General features: G+C 49.5%; 1 protein-coding gene and 1 long non-coding RNA gene across 9 annotated transcripts in view; both read right to left on the bottom strand.

The window, feature by feature from the left end:
• Hr3 (nuclear hormone receptor 3 ROR-beta) overlaps window positions 1-21,154 on the bottom strand; it is a 129,696-nt gene that overhangs the window by 17,776 nt on the left and 90,766 nt on the right. For 3 of the 8 annotated variants that reach the window (XR_013001420.1, XM_031971486.2, XM_031971487.2), the window contains exons 1-3: window positions 12,372-12,480; window positions 12,094-12,260; window positions 3,329-3,556 (exon numbers count right to left, since the gene is read on the bottom strand). Coding sequence is in view for 7 of the 8 variants with exons in the window: in XM_031971486.2 (XP_031827346.1) it covers window positions 3,329-3,556; window positions 12,094-12,260; window positions 12,372-12,448 (472 nt within the window). In the remaining variant the exon portion in view is untranslated. Of the gene's footprint in view, window positions 1-3,328; window positions 3,557-5,040; window positions 5,201-12,081; window positions 12,261-12,371; window positions 12,481-21,154 lie in introns of those variants that run through there. The other 5 variants (XM_076374252.1, XM_031971489.2, XM_031971490.2 and 2 more) reach the window with 3 other exon arrangements.
• Window positions 15,668-17,528, bottom strand: LOC143176901 (uncharacterized). The gene is made up of 3 exons (XR_013001421.1): window positions 17,374-17,528; window positions 16,902-17,274; window positions 15,668-15,765 (listed from the first exon to the last, which is right to left on the bottom strand). It is a non-coding gene; the product is annotated as an uncharacterized LOC143176901 (long non-coding RNA).

Genomic DNA, 21,154 nt, shown 5'->3' with positions numbered 1-21,154 from the left:
TGACAAATAGAAAATAGAAATGTGTATTCATTGCAAGTGTATATTTACTCTAAAACTTAAACGTTAATAAAGTAAAAATAATAGATATAAAATAATTTTGATTTTCATTCGTATCTACTTGGCATCTTCATAACGAATCTGATTGGATACGAGTCTAGAACCTTTCTTGAATCGTTATTTCGAAAACATTAATCGACGTAAAACTGTAGAATATATACATGAAAATATAAAGATGAACCTACGCAAGGGTTAACGCCGCTACGGTTTAATCTACTTCTTTCCAAATATTATTTCGAACCTGCAGCTGAACCGAGAACCATAACCGGGTCGAAAGAGTAAAAAGTTTCTCCCATCCACACGCTGTGGGAGCTATCGTAACCATGGTTGCAACGTTTATTATAACAATCTAATTCCGTCGATTTAATTCAATATTTTGATATTCGTTCCCCACCGAATCGAGTGCAGTCGGAGCTACTATTCTAGCCCGACCGCAACGTCCTGCTTTTCGGCTGCTGCTTATCAGACGTAGCTTTTTATCTGACGGCAGAAACCTGGAAACCGGGCGAGTGTTCATTAAAAAAGTTTACAAGCACTCACGGAAACGAACGAACGAAACAAACTGTAGAACACTCCAATGTGCATACGTACACATTACTGAGCACGCCGGGGACACTTCAAAGACAATTCGTCTTTCAGCCACAATCGCGCGTATAAAATTCTACTTCGATGGGAATTATGTATTCGAATTGGGACAGCCGACCAGCAGGCTGGCCGATACAGAAGAAATCGTAACGAGCTGGATATTTTACATCGCTGTTCAGGAGGACAAGCTCGCTGAATAAATTCTTCTCGACATTGGCAAGTGAAATTAGATTATTTTCGTCCGCGCGTCGATACGCTTCTTTCAACTCGTGGTCAAGCCCTGCTTTGTCAAAATCGGAGCTCAGGCTAATTTACAATTATTCTCGGATTACGTTCGATTATGATATTAACTTGTCGTTATATAAAATTGCAAAATTGTTGAATTTTCTGTGCAAAATAATTATTGAATATTATTAAAACCAGGAAAGTTGTTCATAGCGCCGAAAGTTTAGTAATTAACTTCGAGGACGCAGATTATTCGTGCCGTTAATTCCACAGAGAAAACAAATATCGATAAAACATTATTGCACTCGCACAGTGAATATTAAAGCACGCCGGGACAGGTGACTAAAATTAAAATCCTGAGTCAACGTGAATTTATTCAACAATTTAATGACGTCTTTTCGATGAGCCCGCGCGAGTTTTAATAACGAAGTTAGTTTTCGTCGATTTCCACTGAATTTAACTGTATTTTATTTATCCTTCTCATTTTGTATTACTATCCTCGTCTCTTGGTTTAATTATTATTATATTCTCTTTCCTTACTTTCATTCAATATTAAATAAACGGTAACTTCCTCCTCCATATTAAATCTCTTTTGAAGTAAAGTTTCAACAATATTCCATTTGCAAAATATCCTCGAATAATAATTACTCGAATTACCTTTATCCAGAACATGTCATACATTCTAGCTTTATTTTAATATACGTTTCTACTCCCTTCTTTTACTCTCTCAATTTTACTAGAAAATACTGTTTCGCTAAAATATCCCTCTAATGTCTTCCATTATAATTACATTATTATATAATTAAGACACAATTGTTGAATCAAGAGACCGATCTTCATCAAGTACCATGTTCAATTTCCAATGCTCAGTTGAGAACTCAATTTTCAATATACATAACGCGAATTTTAAGCGACACAGAGGACTAAAAGCTACCTGCTAACGCGTCGAAGATCAAACATAGATGACTGCGCACGAATGTCGTTAACGTGTCTAAGACAGGCCATGGCTTGGTCCGATAAGGTGTAGCAACGCGGTAAGAGGCTCGGCCGCGTCGAGAGGAGCGAGAAAGAGCGCGGCCTGCGGGGGTGTCGGGACGCAGGAGGGGGCTCGGGTCGAGAGGAGGACTGGACAGCCTCCGATAAAGGGTCGTGCACCCCGAGCGGCACGCGTGGCAGCCGCTATCCCCGTGTATCTGATTTGCTGCGCCAAACCGCGGACGAGCACAGCTAAATCGAATGTTTACGAGTGACTTCGTCATGGTAATGCGACCGGCATAAATCTGCGAAATTGATCGTCCCGGACGAGACGGGCGAAATGAACGTGTTCAATGCGACATATCGCCAACGATCAATCGCGGCACACCTTTTACTTCCTGTTCGACGGAATCGCGGTTTATATAAGACTACATCAGGCAATCGAACGGTACTTTTTTTTTTTCTACAATGTAGAAGTTGATCGAATGATTTTGTTATTTGCATCTTGTGTTTTGTTTTCATTTCCTGCAGCTGGTAACAGGTAATGATTGATTATAGGTATTTACAGTATCTATGTTACGATGAAGATTGAAAGATTTGGAAAATTGTTTTAAACGGAGTCAATTGATTAATCGAAGTTAGATTTAACTGGGAATAATTTTATTGAACGAATTATTCTAGAGTGAAGACTGGAACCTTTTTCCCTTTGTACGTTCGTGAGAACATAGGTAGATTAATGAATTGCCTGATGAAAGTTGAAATATAACTTCGCAGGTTCGTCGATGTTTCATTGATGTGTCATACCGTGTTCCTACGCGCTCAAACAGTGCGCGAATCCGTTACTGGCGTCGGGTAACTATACGCGCGATAATAAACCGGAGAAACAAAGAAATTCCTTTTTCATATCGCTGTTGATTTTTTGTAACATTGGTGGGGACTATTAGCTTGACACTGGTCGCGACTATCGTATTCTTCTCGCTGATCTTTCACTTTAAACTTCCACTTCTACTACCGAAGAGTACGAAGCCGGACGAACTAACTTCGCGGTTCTAAGATCCTAATAGCATTTCCAAATTACAAGTATAATACAACGAATTAGTGAAACATTCGCATCAACATTAACGTCTTTCTTACTTTATTTTTATTTCAATCGAAGGAACAAATTGTTTCTTTATTCTCGTTTGTGTAAAAGAATCTATAAAACTGGATATTCCAATAAACGTTGTAGTCTATTTGTAACATGTAAACAAAACGTATGTTTTCGAACAATTCACATTTCAAAGGTTTAATTCGACTCGCAATCAGTTAATCGCATTCCCCATTAACCTTCTGTAATTGATTAAGTATTTACTAATTGGTTGCCCACGCGAACTGACGTCAGCCATACCGATTGCCGATGCGTATCAAGAGGCTAAGTAATGTAACTTCTCGCCACCTTGAGGAACGATCAAGAAAACGGAGGTTCCAATCAGTAATATGCACTCACCATCTCTGGACATGCCGAGGCGTAGGCACTTTTGCAACCGACAGTACTGGCACCGGTTTCTGTTTACACGGTCGACCACGCAATTCTTGGCCCGTGGACATTGATAGTTAACGACCGACGACTGGGACCGCCTGAAGAAGCCTTTGCAGCCCTCGCAGGTGATCACGCCATAATGGACGCCGCTGCTCTTGTCGCCGCACACCTTGCACGGGATTATTTCGATCTGGGCTGAAAACACACAGAAGCAAATTGACTTTTAGTCGAGTCGATCGCGCTTATTGCATAATCGTTACACAATATTACTAATTTCCTTATATGTTGTTTCAATTATTATCTCGACAAAACTTATCCGAGGGTAATTGGCTTTTGTGATATTGGCTGTTTAAATTTGAAAATGAGCGTGACTAATTTGGTAGTTTCAAGAGTAAAGAAAATATAATTTAAAAATTAGTAACGGACTGTTGCAGATAAAATTATTTAATACGTGGCTAGGTATATTGCGCAATGTAAAACTAGAGAAATGTAAAAAAGAAATAGTACTGATCAAAATATGTTGATCACTTGAATGTTATAATATAAGTTGAACTTTTGCTCTATCAAAATTTTAAAATAGTACAATTTTCTTCTTTCGTGGATAATCAGATTTCCATGATTCGAGAACGGAAATCTGCTAATGAAATTACGATTAAAATATTTCTGTTTAGTTGAATGATTTAATATGAACATGCAGATTTCCTGTTTATATATCGTGTTTACATGATACGAGGCATGGACTGCGTTGATTGTTAGATCCGGCTAATCTCTCGCAGGACTGGGCGAATTGTTGACCGATTCAACGTTTTACGATAGCGGAGCGTATCAAAGAGGAAGGGTGCATTGCCTGGCACCTTCCTACTAGCTCGTCAAAGTTCAGCACACCATTGGTCGTTCTCACATAGTATATTTATGGATAACCTTTCGATTGGAAGACAATACTAGACCGCGGTTACTATTGCGATGCAACCGTCGCTGCGCTTAAACGCATCATGAACGGTCTGTTAGAGGCTCGACAGAGATTTCGTATCGCTGTAATGGGGTACGATAACAGGGCGATAAATTTACCGCGGTTTCTAGTGGAAAATTAAGGCGGAAAAGAAGTGAGACGCTCCGTACTACAGATACGATCGAATAGAAAGACCGCATTCATTCATTGATCCCTACGGTATGAACTGTACACGGATGTGTAGAAATTCTGTAAATTAACTTCTGATCTTTGTGTAAATTTATGCCCATTACATTATCATATAAAAGGGAGAATTAAATAAAGATTTCTTACATGCACTATACAAGGGTTGGAAGTGTTTAAAGATGTAATGAGGTTGTTAATAAGTCTTTGGTAAAGCAATTATGTTCTTCTATAATAAAATTCAAAGTTCGTTTACGAATTATTCCCTAAATATAAAAACTATCGTTAAGCCTGTTTTGAATTTCTATGAAATTTCTTAAAGATTACTGAAACCCTTACCATTGCTCTATTGAAAAAGATATTATCCTTAGTTACAAAATAAAGGAAACAGAGTTCTTCTATAATTATATATTCTGAATGGAATCTTTTTAATGAGACAATGCGACGTGTCAATAAAGGATATCTTCAGCAACACAATACTCTTCCGCTGTCCTAGCGGTATAATGTTACAGTTAAATACACAACGAGTTCAATTTTCATCGAATACCTCGGATGGAATTAACTTGAAATCTACGATCATCCGAAATGGTGTTCTCCGGGCTGGGAGTTTCCACCGGCACCCTCGTTCTCGACGTTTCCGGTGGCTGAGGGCTCGTGCTATCCGCCCCCCAACTTGGTCCACCGAATGTTGAGAGACTTCCCTCCATTTACGTCTCACACTCGCGTGTTTCATTTAAAATTCACTAATAACTCATACTTGAACACATTCTGGTGGTATCCCACTGCGACGTATCCCCTCTAATCTACGGATCACTCTGAGCTATTCACATTACACTCTTAATTTATCTTACGCGTACTAAACCAATTAAAAGAAGATCGTTTCAGCCCTCACAGACTGTCCACGTGAAATCATGCGGATTTCCGGAACGTCCAATCGATCGCCGGATCGTCTATCAGGCAAACTATTTTCTCGCAACTCTGAAACGTTTCTACACTGTGTCCCATAAAAGAGACCGGGCCAAATGTCTCGCGGAAGTGTCTTCGCCGCGGTCTAAAGAGGATCGTTCGTCGAAGGGAATCAACGTTGACGCGTAACCGATTCTCCTTGGTTCGATGGAGCAGCATGAGCACGATCGCTTGCGGTCTGTTTTCTCAAATGCTTCGCGACGGACGAACTTCTGCCTCGAACTTCTGCAAGAAGAAACCGTCTAGGTGACGCATCGTCCAGCGGCTGGACCTAGATAACGAGTCGCCGATCACGTGGAACCCCGCCGGACAACCGCCAAGATCGAAAATATTAATCCCACAGCTTCGGAAAAGTGATTTCCAGACGGGCCTATTTATACGCCCTATAACCTGGATTTCGACCAAGAATACACCCCGATCCCTCCCTGAAGCAACCCTAAATCAATCCGGGCTTATGCGCCGCGCGCGCTGCTATCATCGGCGGAAGGCACGCGACAAATTCTGGAGCCCCGACCGCTCGTCGATCACCGGTCACTTCCCCTTCGCCCACAGTGCACGGTCCTAACCGCGTGGTAGCAATCAAAATAATCCGGCCCGGGGCGAAGAGGGGGGACGCCGCAGCAGCGGATTCAGCGGGTGCACGTGAAACGTTGTGAAACGCGTGAATACGAGGCGGTGGCGAAACAGACCGAGAGATAGAGGGAAAGAAGAGGAATAAGACGAAAAAATGTACGGGAACAGCCGCGGAGGGAGAGAGGAGAGAAAGAGAAGAAATGCGGCTGCTGCAGTGGCTCCCGTTGCCCTCTATTTTCGTTCTCAGCTCGGTAACGTCGTGTCTATATCGCGCTGCGAGGGCGCTAAAGCGAAAGAGAGGCGAGAGAGGGTGCGCGGCGGAGGTCCGACGGAGAAACGAAATACTCAAGCTGCCAGACGGAGAAGCGTAGACAGAGAGAGGAAGAGAGACGCCTGTGCGGGCGCGCTCGCGCGCGCAACCTTCTCGCCGGTGTGCATCGCTGTACGGACCCGTCTGCCCGGCTACTGTATTGGAGCGAAGAGGATTCGGTGCGGCTCGGCCTCTGTATATTGTGCTTCTCTCGTCCGACAACTCTAGCGCCACGAGTAGCGTCGAGGCGCTTGCACCATACGGTCGAACATTACATAACCGAGAACGATGAACCCAGAGTACAGTCACCCGACACGCTCGCATCTTTGACGTGCGTCATGCCGTTGCCTCGAGGAGAGCGCACCGTGCCGACCGCTATACCCGGAACTCCCGAAATCGAAGCCACTTTGTGGCTCACACGCTTTGTTCGGTCCACAGTGTGCGCGACACCGTGTGTTCCACGTTCGACGTCGCGCGCGTGCACACACGCAGCACCGTCCGGCCGACGCGCGACGGGTAAATAGACGCGGCGTCCAACAAAGCGGCACCGTTTGCTAAATTGCGGAAACAGAGGTACACTCGCGTTCGATCCCCGTCCATTCGAAAACCCGTCCCGTCCCCTGCTTCCTACGCTTCGCCCGTTGGACACCGTCCAAACTCGACGACAAAGTCGTGGCAGACGAGCCGTCGGGCACGGGGGCACGGGAGGATTTGTACAAACCGAGACGAGATTTTTCTTCGGCCCGGCCGAGCGTCTAGTCGTAGTTTCGGACGCTATCGTGCCGATCGACAAACGTTTCCAGCGCACACACGGGCTGGGAACGATGCTCGGAGATTAGGCCGGCGAGGAGTTATCGGCCGGTCGGGTAGCGTTCCGTGGCTCGGGCAGCGGCTAGCGTCTAATTCCCGGACGGAAATAGATAAACGCTCGGGAAATGTTTTGCTAAATGTCGTGCCACTTTGTTGAAACGTCTCCTAGAGAGCGGACGTATCGGGGTATCTCGGATGAAGAAGAGGAAACGGTTCTAGCGCGGCTCCAATTACGAATGGAAAGGAGATTGAAAAGGAGCGTTCGACTAGCCGTCCATAAATCAGGCCGACTTTGTCGCATTGTTTCTTATCGACTCGCGTCTTCGCTCGGGTTCGATGCTTGAAGAGATTCTGCCGCGGAGGATAAATAAATCGAGCCGGACAGCGAAGAGATACCACTGCCTACGAGGTAGGTACCCACGGCAAAGTCGGGACCAGTTAATCACGCGGCACCGCGAGTTCTCTCGAGCGGTTGCCTTAAGGTTCTCTAGACGGAGACCGGAAGGCGAACGGAAAGGGGCGAACAGCGTAAAGACCAGCGTCGGGCATCCGAAACTCTCGGAACTGGCGTAACTTCTTTGAAGTAGTCGGCCGGAGAATTTTCGGATGCGAATCCGCGTGCAGCGCGCCTGGCCTGATACGTCCGGAAATAACGAAATTGCAACTACTTCCTTGTACCGCTCTCGCCTCGGATCACCCCCGTCCGAGATAACTCCCGAGGGAGAAGGACTTTAAAGCGATGGAAGATTTTATGACGGAAACGAGGGGATCTGGACACGTGAAGTGTCTGAAGAAGCCGTAATATACGTCTATCAGTGGTCTAGGCCTTAAAACTTTCTAATTTCGGAGGCCGCGACGCCTCCGAGGAAATTCGAGACAAAGAAGTTTCGTGAACCGAGACTGTTTACACCGGCAGAAATATAAAAAGACTTCGATGGATGTCTACTCGCGGCTGGGGCCTGAAAGTTTGGGTAAATCGCTCCGTCTGATAGACATCTAGCAGCGGTCGCTATCTAATAAATGACATTGATTTACTACACCGATACGTTGCTCATATATACTGCGAGCCACGAAAATAAATACATTTTATGGCACCACAAACTCTTCACCTCCGCCTAAAATTTCTACCTTTAATACTTTTCCCAGTAAATGTCTATTAATAGAATTCCCAATGCCTATACCGAAAAGGAGGCCGATAAATTTTCATTAAGACGACGCGTCGGTTTACGATTCTAATTCTCGCCGTCGTTGAACAATTTCTTGAAAAGCCCTTGCGTAACCGTCAAATTCGAAAAAGTCTCCAACAACTACCGGCAGGCAATTAAACATTCCCGCCGAGAAGTAAAAGCAACGAGTGCCGGTTAGACGTTAACCGGAAAGTTGCTATCGGGTATGCGAACGGCGGCAAACCGACGCAACTCGCGGCTGATTTGCGCAGGATTCAGTAGAAAGTAGTCTTGGCCGCTAGAGGCAGACGCGATCTCGCGCGTCTGCATAAAAATTGGGCACGCAGGCGGCTTCGGCCGGCGGTGTTACGTCGCGGAATACCAATCGAGAGAAACTTAGCAGCCCGGCCGGGTGAAACAAGGAACGCGTCAGAGGCAACGTGTCGACACACGGCTCCTCGTACGCGTCATGCTCAATTGTCAGAGCCCGGCAGATGGGTGCTCAATGGACTTCGCGTGAACCATCCGATAAGAGGGCAAGCGCCTTTCCGCGTGATCTATGGCATGGACAATACTGTCAACTTTGATGGTCGGGTTCGTGATCGACGGGTGGTCGGCGTGCCGCGCGTTTCCAACGCCGGAAGGAGGTTCCCGATCGGTGCACCGGTGCGTCCCGATGGTACGAGGCCACGGAACGTTCGCAAATAGCCGATTGGCGACAACAGAAACACCCGCACACGAGCTGGCCGCGCGTGCACGGGATTCGTCGGGGAACGAGCGGCGCAAGCGCCCCGCGTTAAACAAAATGTACACACACAGGCGTGCGTGCACACGCAAGAATAAGCTCAGGCACACAAGGAGCTGAGATGGGCAGAGGTCGCGTGTTTTCCACCTGGAGCCTTTCCAGCCGCGATGATCACTTTGTTGGCTGCACTTAACACGCACGAACGACACGCGGAATGCGGCACCCGACCGCTGCGCCGGGTCGTTCATTTGGCGACACGTTCCTCACACACGCGACACCCGTTCCATCGTGTTCGGTTCCGACTGCTGCTTACTCGGTGGATCCTTCACGACGCGAGCACCGAACTTGGATCACGACGAATTCCCGTGGCGAGCACAAACCGTAGCGACGACGCTCGTGGAGAGGTGACAACGAGTCGACTGCTGGAACAACAACCGCCGGAGACGGAGAAAGGGGGAGAAAGGAGAATGGGCAAGCCCGGAGAAAGAAACGAGGAGGGCCAAACGAGGAAAATGCTGGTACACGCGCGCGCCCGGAGGAACGATGGAGGCGAACGTACTCTCCTCCTCGGCTCGCCCGGACCCCGCGCTAGCTCGCTAGCTCGCTCAACACGCATGCACGCACGTACACATGCTCTTAACGAGAAAAAGAGAGAGGGGGGGAGAGAGAGAGAGACAGAGACAGGCGGGCCAGCGATATATATCTACCACGTTTCCTTCCTCCGCAGCAATTTCGGGAGCCTCGAACGCGCACCAACTAACGTCACACGTACTTACACGACCACGACGAAGACGACGGTTAGAGGCTTTAGGTGGACGCGATATCGCCGGGCATCCGAGCCGCGGCGGCGGACCGAGACGACACGCGGTTACACGTTTCTACTGCGAGAGCGCGTCACGCGATCCACCACGCTTCCTGCTTCGGACCCGGTCGGGAAAACTCGCGGAAACTCCCGTGGCGCGCCGGCCGACGGCATGAATATTTCGGGGGTTTGATGAACCTACCGTAGGAGAAGTCCGAGCACGACGAGTTATTCGGAAAGAAAGGAGACGAACGGCGACGAAGACAGAGATAAGAGAGACAGAGAGAGAGAGAGAAAGAGAGAGAAAGAGAGAGAGAGAGTGAGAGAGAGAGCCAGGGAGAAAGAGAGAGAAGGGGAAACAGATAACACGACGAACGAAGAGGGAAAAACGATCGCGGGGGAGAAGGAGGGGAAAGAAACAAAGAAAAGGGTAGGGGGGAGCGATATGACGACGGAGATAGAAAAAAAATGTGGAGGGGGAATAAGCGGGAATAACTGAGGGAAAAAAAGAAGTAAATCCAGATAGTTGATGAAGAGAGTGATCGTAGGAGAGAGAAAGAGAGGAGGATGGACGAAAAAAGACGGAAACTGGAAAAAAGGGGGGATAAAAGACGGCGAGAGGGAGAGGAAGAGACGGGAAGGAATGTTAGACCGGAGCGAGACGGAGAGAGGCGTTTTTCGGGGACCGGCGTTAGCGGGTTGGCATCTCACAATATGTCAGAACTCCCCGCGCCCCCCGTCATAGAATGACGCTGCGTCGGGTCACTGAACTGTGCGCGCCTCCGCCGATGATGGCCGAGTGCCTCACCCTTCGCTCTCCCCACCCTGTCGCACGGTCGGCGCCCCCTCCACCCTCGCAACCGCGAGGACGGTCGAGTAACCGCGAACTCCGCCGAACGACCGTTCCTAGCGACTATCGTTCGTCGCGCGGCGCCGAACGTTCACGGAAACGCACGAGCCCGTATGGCGCGCTTTCCGATCTCGAGACTCCACCGCCACGCCGCCCGTTAACTTTATTAGTGCGGCTCGTTAAGGGCACCGGCTCCTAAATACACGTGCGTATCGTGTTTCGCCTCGACGACCGCGAGGACATTCGGGAACCATGGGTTCCGGAAAGTTTGTCTTTCGAGCGGGACGAACGCGAGCCCCGACTAATTAAAGAACCGCGATGGTTTTCCGTTTACTTCCCGCCCCGTTTACGACCGCAGCTTCTATTGAGTGGAGGAGCGTCGTGCGCGTATGCGCCGTGTCAGGTCGCGAGGATTCGGGAAGCCGGATAATAGAATTAGACGATTCTTGACACGGGAGGACTTTTACGAGCAGTTTCTTTTTCAACTAACGAGCGTCGCGCGGCGTTTTATCGTTGGTACGGTTTGATGGAGACGGAGATATATCACTTTTACGGGCATACCTCTATATCTGTTGACGGTGCACCGTGGCGGCGGCCACCTCCGTGGGATTCCGTATTCGTTGTCTCCGTGGAAATATGATATTCGGACGAGCGATAAATTTCAAGAATCTTCCCCTTGTATTTTCGGTTTTTCCGTTCGGTTATTGTTCCCATTTAACACGCGGCTTTATAAGTTACAACGTTGTAGACACAGGGTCGTAAAGTTATATATAGAAGCGAAATTGCTATCCGTACATGCGAGGAAACGGAAGTGCAAAAGTTTTATTGCTTTTACATCGTTGCATAGGCGGCGCGCGAGCGGTTTCCCTCGGAAACCACGTCTAACTCCGATTTCGCAATCCCTTTTGCCAATTGGACTATTGCATCTTGACCGACGCGCGCGCGCTCGGCTGTTGCCACACGCCGCGTAACAATCGGTTTTAATTTATATTCAGTGTTAATGCGATTCTACGATCGGCGTACGCTTTAGGCATTTGTGCCAAGGTCACTTTCATTTTTGTCCTGCGCATAATGCACTTAATGCAACGCGCGCCGGCGCTCGCTGGATTTTGATTCAGCCGCTGGCGGGTATGTGTCCGGTGGAAACTTTCCCACCCTACATTGCACCTGATCCTTATCACTGATATCATTTCTAATCGTATTTCCCTATTCAGGCACAACATTCCATTCCTAAACGTCTAACACCGAACACCAAAAGAATTGCTCAACATCTTCATTTGTCCTTAGATCCCCCATTGACATTGTCATCACGCAACGTGGCTCTCCTTACCCATCCTCCGTCCTCCGTCCGTGCTCATGTATTTACCAGAAACCTTACCCTCCGACGCGCCGCTTCGGCCCAGCCAGCATGGATTTTCAAGATATTGCCTCTCTCCTAATACATCATCCCTCCTCCTCACTTTTTTCAGACACGCTCCGTCCTCGTCCACCCTTCTAAGCTGGTCGTGCCTCCTTCTCAACCCTCGGCTCTCAGTGACAAGCCACCTATTTCCAAATAACTCCTTTAGAGGTTCGCTCTTTCTCTCGGACACGCGCGCGCCTCTCCCCACCACCGGTCACGGCTCCGTCCCCACCCTTGCTCGCGGCTTCGCTCACCGTCCTTCTCCCTCCGAGGCCGCCCCTCTCATTCCCGGCGGCGTATCATTGTCTCTGCCCCCGGCGGCCACGGGCATCGCTTCCTCTCACTTCAAGCCGTTCCCTCGCTCGTCCTCCCGCGACCTCCTCCGCCCCTCGCCCATGTTCCTTTCGCTCCTTCTCTCGTTTATTGCATAACCGTGCACGAGGTTGCCAACCTGCGCCGCGTAATACTCTATAAATACGTTTCGCAAATAAATAATCGCCCCAGCGATATGTCTCCGCGCGCGCGTCGTTCCAGGCGGCTCTCGCGGCGGCAGCGGCGACGTGCGACGCCGACGGCGGCCCGGCCACGCTGGAATTTACACGATGAAATGGCCCGATAGCTGGAACTGATAAGCGGCCACGCCGCGATAAGCGTCGACGCGCGGAAAGCCACCGGGAGATGCGTGCACGCGTGCGTGTCTGACGCGACGACGGACGTCGACGGCCACCGGACGACGCACACGGCCGAGAACTCGCGGGCCGATCCGATATTAGCGTTTTGCAAGCGACCGCTGCCGCTGGGGCTGATCGATTTGCTCAGGGTTATGTAATTTCGAGTTTCGGCACGGTGTTTCCTTGATTCCTAACGACAACGGGCGGACATCAATTCGCGATGTCGATCGGACTGCGGGCTTTCTTGCGGAGTTTTGGAATGAAACGCGGGGAAATTTCTTTCTCGCGGATCGGTGGCTTTGGTAGATCGAAAGTAATATAAGAGTTCTGTAACTTTCTGTAACTTACGTTGACTATGTGTGTGTAGAAATTTTGGTAATAATGAGATGCTTGGAGGATGATGAAACAGGGGAAAAATAAAAATGTACTAAGATATATGCTGGAAAGTACCGAAGAAAAGCTATTATCAAACTCAGTTACCTTCCCAGCTGTTACTCTTCCAGAATGAAAGACGACAAAAGAATCTTTAACTTTCGAGTTAAAGTATTTTTAAAATATCGTTAAAGCCCCGTGAAAATTTTCGGAAGCCTGTTACCTGGCGAGGTGGTCCGTTTGAGAGGCCGCGGGTTGCATAACGGGAACCTTTAAGGCCTCTTTACAATGCAAACTTGTTTCGGTTTCGTTCCTTTTATTCTGCGGCCGGCGCGGTGCGGCGGCGGTACGGGGGTAATTCGGCGTTGCCCGCGGCGCAGGAGAAGAGGAACGAACAGCGCGCGCCTTTTAGCATGCGGCTCGATGCCCGTTTATGTACCGGTCGAAGGCCGTGCCATAAATGGTTAAAAATCGACGTGATGCAGCCTGCGAGTGAACTCGGAATCGCGAAGGATGAGTCCGCGAGCCAATCCCAAGCACGGCCGGCGATCAGCTGTAGGGTAAATTTACACCAGGTGAATCAGAACGTTCCCCGTAAGAGCGGCTCGGCCCGCGCGGCGCAGCTAGCTAGGCAGGCGTTCACGGGAGACGCGGGCGAAGTACACAAGAATGTCGAAACCGCGTTCGATCGGTTGTAGCTCGGTGCAGACCCGCGTCTTGGCACAAATTGCTCGGCCCGAAGTTGATGTTTATTTCCATGACACTTAGGAACTCGCTCTCGCGAAGTTTGTTGCCCCCTCGCGGCCCGACTAAATGATGTCAGACATCCTAGCGAGGAAACGACCGAGTGACAGCGTTAATTCGCGCTGTCCTCCGCGGTGCGCTACAGCGGCGGAGAGACTGTTGAATCCTTAAACGTTGAACGTTCAATTTAAGCAGGCGGTCGTTCGCGTATCGTTCATCACGCGACTTGATCAAGAGTCAGGAATGTCAACAAAATTGGAATTCCATTCGGTTGGATTGAAATGCTTGTCTCGCTACGTGGAAGATCGGTCTAAATAATTCCCAGCTTGCGACACAGCGGCGACCGATTTGCATACTGATTGTCGGAAACAATCAGCGATATTTTCGCCGAGCCGGGGTTACGCTCTTTCGTCAGCGAGATCTAGAATCGGCGTTTTATCCGCGAAATTCCCGGGGCAACCTCTCGCGGCCCTTCTAAGTCGCTCAGACAATAACAGACGTTACGTAACTTGTGACTTAATCCGTCGGCGTTTAAAGGGTGACGTCGGGTACGAACTCTCGTCGCCGTGCCGCCGCGTAATGATAATTGTCTCGCGGCGCGGTTTGACGCGACGATGCACCTGCACCCCGGCAAGCTGAAATTTAATGTACCGAGTGGGGCGTTCCTTTTTTTCCTTTTCCCTTCGGCGTGCTGACTCCCGGCGCGGCTTATCGTGAATCAGCGTTCATGCGCCGGGAAACGGGAGCTCGGCTGCACTCCGTTTATCCAAATATCTTTTTATTGCTTCTTCTCTGCTCCTCCATCCTCGCAGACAGCCGTTGCGTGCAGCCGCTGAAGCGAGCGCGCGCGCGTTTGTCGTCGCGAGTCGCGAGGCGGCGTGAATCTCGGAATGAATGTAGGTCAGGCTATAGAATAATCAGCATGGAGGTAGGTTCTTATGAGCCGCCGGTGCAAGCGTTCCGCGCGCTTTTAATATTTCTCTCCTTTCTTTGCCCTTCTTCGACTCGCCTCATACATTCGCGGAACTAGTCAGCCATAGGCCGAGCTTTTTTCTTTCGTTTCACCCTCGCGGCCGACGACGAACAGCGACGTCCACGATTAGCGAATCGTCCGGTCTGCATCGCGCAGATTTTATCTAGGTTACCGACATACCGTTCCCTATCGTCCGTTATCTTTCCGAGAGACAATATTTTATTTGACGCGAGTGTTGTTGCAACAGTGGAAAAAAGATCAATCGACTGCGCTTCTCGGGAAAGAACTTGGAGCTGTCTAACCGGATTGACTAATTGTTTGTAGCCGAGGCTGACTTGTTCATTAGACACTTTGGGTATGGCATCGAGAGTTCCCTACAATTTGAGATTTATAGGAAAGTTCATACATTTACCTTGTTAATAGCGTGTCAATAATAACGACCTCAAATAGCAATGAGAAAGTAAGGTGTCTTGTAAATACCAAGAAGTATTTGCAATCGGTCTTCCCGAGTGCTACGCCCATGCACTTCTGGCTAAAGATACACGACGCGAAATACGGAGCGATGATCTCCGGAAATAAGGAACTGATTACATAGCAGGCCCGAACGCGATGCAGATTTCATCGGCACCAGACGTTGGACTGGCATGGAACTTCCGACTTATCGGTCTTCTATACCTACGTGTTCACATCTCTCTCGCCCAAGATACGTCAGACGAAATACAGTTCGATGATCCTCGGAAATAAGGAAACCGTGTTCCGTGGACAACTGAACGAGGTACAGATTTCATCAGCCGGGTCCATCGGATGGTAACTCCCACGCGCTAGATGCTTCCATCGCCTACGACTCTGATCAGAGATGTCGGCATCCCGGACAGGAAACCAGTACATCTATTTCATATAAATAGTCAAACGTACGTTGATAGTTTCCCTGCACAGTATAAGTTATAACAGTAGCTTAAAGGCTGATGATAAGCGATAAGTCGAATTCTCAGAACTCGAAAAAATATGCCATTCGTAATTTTACTGCTATCTCTGTTCTAGATACCGCAAGACTGCCCAAGTAATGTATACATTAAGTATGCATGATGTTACACACTGAACTAAGTTCAATTCTTTTTACATCCAAATGTACCTGTTTCAGAAGCAGTTTGTTGAAGAAATTCAGGTATTTTAAGTCCCCAGAATATAGATGATTGAAAAGGACAGAGAAACCGCAAGCTATAGGACCATCGGATCTCGCTTCTATTCTCCGGTTTCAGGGGTCTCAATAATTTTTGTATACTTAATCCGAACAGACATGTTTTGAAGTTGCCATTAGTTATTCTAGCGACGAATGTCTGCGGACACGCGAGACGCCGGGACACGAGTAACTCGTATCGGTGCAAAACGCGGAGCCGTCCAGCGACGCGGACGACACGAAATCATCTGTGGCAGAAGGCGACCGGTACGGGACGCGAGGATGACCGATCTCGTGAATTACGTAACGCGAGAACGGGGAGAAGCAAACGGCCCTTGGGGCCACGTAGTGCGCAACTGCGAAGGAGTCCCGCTCAGCCGCAGACAAGAATGACCGTTACAGTTTCCTTAAGCGAATTCAGATGTAGCAACGCTTGCGACATTGCTCCGCCGCGCCGCACCGGCACACACAGGGGTCCGCGTGCTGAACGCGACGCTGTGCCGTGCGGCGCGACACGGCCGAGCGTCGGCCAACCGGTGCCAAGACCGGCCGAAAAGATTTTCGAATTCGGGCCGGGCCGGGCCGGACGTGAATAGCTCGGAAACGCATCGGCCGATTCAGCCGGCTAAACATTGTCTTCCGTTTCTCGCGGCCATTCATTATGTATTTTCGTCGTCGGTGTTCGCGCGCGCATCAGTGCAAACGTTGTCTGCTGCGGACGCGTACATCACGGATAAATTGTAGCCCGTTACGCATGGATTTATCGCGTCAGTTACTCGGCGCACCGGTCCCCGATACCGCAGCTGATTTGCATCTGGCTGTCGGTAGACGTCGACGGCTCGGTTACCTTCTCAGAGTCCGGAGTCCGATACTCGTCAGCCGGAGAAGACGCTAGGCAGCCACCGACATCGGCTTCCCGTCGATACTCCCGATCAACGGTATAGTTCCTAGGCAGTTTCCAGTCGTAAGAATCGATCGATTCGCGGGACGCGTTACTTCCTGCCTTGGGAACAGTGCACACGCCGCGCAACGGTGCGCCGCAGCGACATCTACGATTCAAAATCGTGTGGTCCGTTGGGTAGCCGGGCGGGACGCGGCGTGTCGTTTGCCCTTCGGTACATTTCGTTTCCTTTCGTCCAGCGACGATGTTATCTAGCGTTAAACGCCGAATCTCGTGTTCGTTCTGACGAACACCATCTGTGCACTATGAGCACCTCATCCTGCAAACAGTCGACTGATAGCTACATTTCGATCGTGAGTTAACGTCCGTTACCGGTGAGCGCTAGACGCCGCCGCTAACCATCCATGGTGCTACGAACCTCCGTGAAGTTTCCGTTCAACGTTCAGCCTGGTCGGGTCTGGGTTCCCTGACGTATGAAAAGACCGGACCGTTTTCTCTCGTGAGGGAAAAGTCAACGTTTTTCCAGCGGTCAATACGGGAATCTAACTGGCGACCGGGTGTCGGAAGGTTAGTAACTTGGTCAACGGTGAACGACCGAGGGAGGCGACTGCGCATGCGCCAGTACGCCGGTGACCCAGATGCGCGCAACGTGATTGCCGTTCGGCCGTTCTCGCCGATTCTCGGCGACCCTCGGGGCCTCTCGCGGTCGCCTCGCGGTTGACCTACATCGCCGCTACTCGCGGCACTCGCCGCCGCCGCCGCCGCCGCTCGCGCGCTGTTCGCGCCGTTCGCTCTTTCTCTCTTCGTTTCTTTCCGTTTCTCTCTCGCCGTAGCCGTCTCTGCCTCTTTCTTTTTCCCTTTTACAATCCTCTTTCCCTCTGTCTCTAACTCCGTACGGTGTAGGTCGATGCGCCTCTCTTTCGCTCTTTCCGCGCCGGCCGTGACGAGTCCCTTTAGAGAATCCCTCGAGAATTGGGCATAGCTAGATATAACGACGGCCGGTGTTAATTTGATGGAGATTGAGCGGGCGGGAGGCTCCCTTCGTTCGTTAATTAGAAAATGCATTCTTCGCGGCGCGCTTGGCGAAGGCTCGCGAACGGCCGAGCAGTACGCGACCGGCATCGATAGGCCGAACGGCCCGCGAGTCTGATGTCACTTACGATTCGATGGGAGCTGAGTGATGCGAGGACAACCAATTAGAAAATGTATGCTCGTTGCCTCGAAGAGGGCGGAGGTGTTCGGTGAACCGGTACAGTCATGAAAATTTGATTCCCTTCTGTCGTCTCTCGGTCGGCAGAAGTACCGTGGACTTGTCGGGCTCGATTAAAGGGCTACTTAATCGAATATATTGCCTTTTTTTGTTAAATTTCGGAATTCGTGTTCGGCAATTGGAACGTTCGGGAAAGTAGAAGATAGACCGGGAACGAGGAAGGTAGATACGTGCGCAGCGATAATTTAAAAATTCGGAGCCCACTGCCACTCGTGATTCGAGAGAAATTGGAGGGTCCGAGAGGGTCCCTGAAATATGAAAAGGCACGTACGGTGTGCCTGCACTTGAAACCGACTCGGTGAAGCGTCGCTCATTCGCGGCTGCATACTCGCAGCCGTATCTCGCTAGTTTTTCAACAAGCGCGAGAGTGCGAATCTTGCTTTATTAGCAAACGCATCGGCAACTTTTCACCCGTGATTTATAATCGGCCCGATGTTAATGATCGAGATGCCAGTATGAAAATACGAAACCGCGTTTTCCATCCTCCGGCGTAACGTCTCAACTGTGTCGTACTTTCGAAACAATAATCCATAAATATTGCTCTATCTGAAAGAATTGGAAGGTGTAATTAATTGGAGTCACGGTATCTGGATAGTAAATCGGCACGGTGGAGCTGGCAACCACCGTTCATAGGAGCAAAGGTTCTCGTGCGGCAGGTATTTCTTCGCGCGTTGTTCCCTTCTCGGTGCGCAGGAATCCGCTATCACGCGCGGTTAACAATATTAATGACCGCGTCCGATGTTCGTTAGAAACCGGTGGATTATTAATCGCGCGATTCGATTGCGTTTCGCATCCTTAGGCGCCGCTGTCATCCGCGCTTGTCCTTCTTTCCCACCGTATTCCCTGTTGTCCGGCGTTTTTACGGCGCGGTCGACGTCCGTCATTTAAAGTTACAGCATATCGATTTTAATGCGGCACTCGCGTTCACCGAATGCGAGCCCCGTCCGAGCTTGCTGACGGATGCGACCGGAGGAATTGATTCCTTTCGGGCTGCTCGTTTCTTTTCCCGTTTGAAGAATATCCATAATGAAGTTCATTTCGTCCCCAAGGAAACGGCACGGAGGGGACTTCGCTTTTCAAGTGGTCCCGAAGAGCCGGTCATCCTTCTTATCCGCCGGGTCCGCCTCCTTCGCTTAGCGGCGAACTAACGACTAAAGTATATAAAGTATTTATCTTAGTGGAAAGTAATTTATGAACTTCCGTGGGTCCTTAAAAAGATCGGGGATGACGCTTGATGTATGATAAGAACACCCGTTCTGAGGAAATTATATTCCCTGTGAATGAGTTTTGAGACATTTTGTTGATGATATTCAAAAACCATTGTTTAAAGATTGTATCGTATTAGTATCTGTTGATCTGTAACTTCAAGTTGACCGCAGTGAAATTCATAAATGGTATTATGGCGAAAATTGAGACACAATTTTTAAGATTTACTACTTGAGATAGTATAACTTTCCGCGTACAATCAGTTCTATTTCTATTGTGTTACCAACTGCAGGACAACCAGTGCATCGCATTAAATAAGAATAACATACCTTACATAACGATTCGCGTTACAATTCTAACACAATCACGAATCGCGTTGGCAGGATTAAACGACACTGGCAACCAACTTCATTCTACGATATCCAACAAAAACGAGGAAAAAATTCCGATCCGTTTCACTTATTACGTCCGAGACTCTTTATTTATCGACGAACGGTAGAAAAGTTGGTCGGCCAGGAAGTCGACTGAATTGAAACGTCTTTTCGTGTGCCGGCGCGGTGCACCGGCGACGATTTACATCGCGCCAGTAAACGCGCTCGTCATTTAGTTCCGTTTATTTTTAGTCTGCGCGCGGCCGCCACCGCCGCCGCCGTACAATAGCCTTTATTCCATTTGACGAAAGACGCGGCACGCGTCACGCGTTTTCCGGAATGCTTGCAGTGAAATTTAGAAAGCACGCCCGCATCTGCATGATCGCGTGTCACGTGCTGAATATGCATAGTCAGCGAGTAAACGAGGGAGCTAGGTAGCGCGCGGAGTCGATACGTGGCCGCGCGACAATGGAGGATGGTTCGGGGATTTCCTTCGTTTTAATCGCGCCTCCTTTCCCTGCGAAATGTCCCCCGCGGGGGCGGCCGATATCGCGCGGCATTGTGAAACCCGGCCGAAGATGAGTATTCGTGTTTTCGCGTTCCGTGCACCTAGCAACCGTTCAACCCCCGACTCCCTGCCGAAACGTGTATCCGCGTTTAGATTGATCGCGGCAATCCATTAACAGGCGATCGATCGGATCGCGGCGCACGATCAAAAATTCATTCGTGCGCCCCGTTATTCGGCGTTTTCGCTTAATCTACTTAGTCTAACGTCGCTGACCGTCTTCCGGCCGTACAGTCATCGGCTCTCCGCGGGCGAATCGCCCGGCCGAGTCCGCGTTAAAGCAAAAATCCTTCGCTGGCAGGACGTATTTCCCAGTTAATTACCGGAAAACACGGCCGGCGATCGGCGAAAAAGTTGATTAATCGTCTCGGCCCTCTCGCACGGCCGAACGTTAATTGGCCGCAGCGTTTCGGTCGATTGATCGGTTAAGTATGAGACGGTTGTTCCAGCTACCTGAAACGTTTCCCGATCAACGGCCCCAGAGACTCCGCGGACCCGTCCCCACCGCTTAATTGCTGCACGCCCGATCGTTAACGCTCGCGTATACGTTAACGATCTTATCACGACCGTTTACGACCGCCCGACAGATTGTCCCGTCCCTTCCTGTCGTACGCGCGCGACCGCGGACCGAAATGTCACGATTCGAAATGCAAGTCAACGAAGAAGGAATCAATTTCCGTTTTGCATTTATACGAACCGCTCGTGCTTTGTTTTTTTTTTTACACGCTCGCATGCCCGTTCGTTCACTCGCTCGCTCGATCGCTCGATAGGCCGAACGGCGATCCCT

Source organism: Nomia melanderi, chromosome 2 (genome assembly GCF_051020985.1).
Source record: "Nomia melanderi isolate GNS246 chromosome 2, iyNomMela1, whole genome shotgun sequence".
NCBI classification, from domain to species: domain Eukaryota; kingdom Metazoa; phylum Arthropoda; class Insecta; order Hymenoptera; family Halictidae; genus Nomia; species Nomia melanderi.
This window is presented reverse-complemented; position numbering and strand designations above follow the sequence as displayed.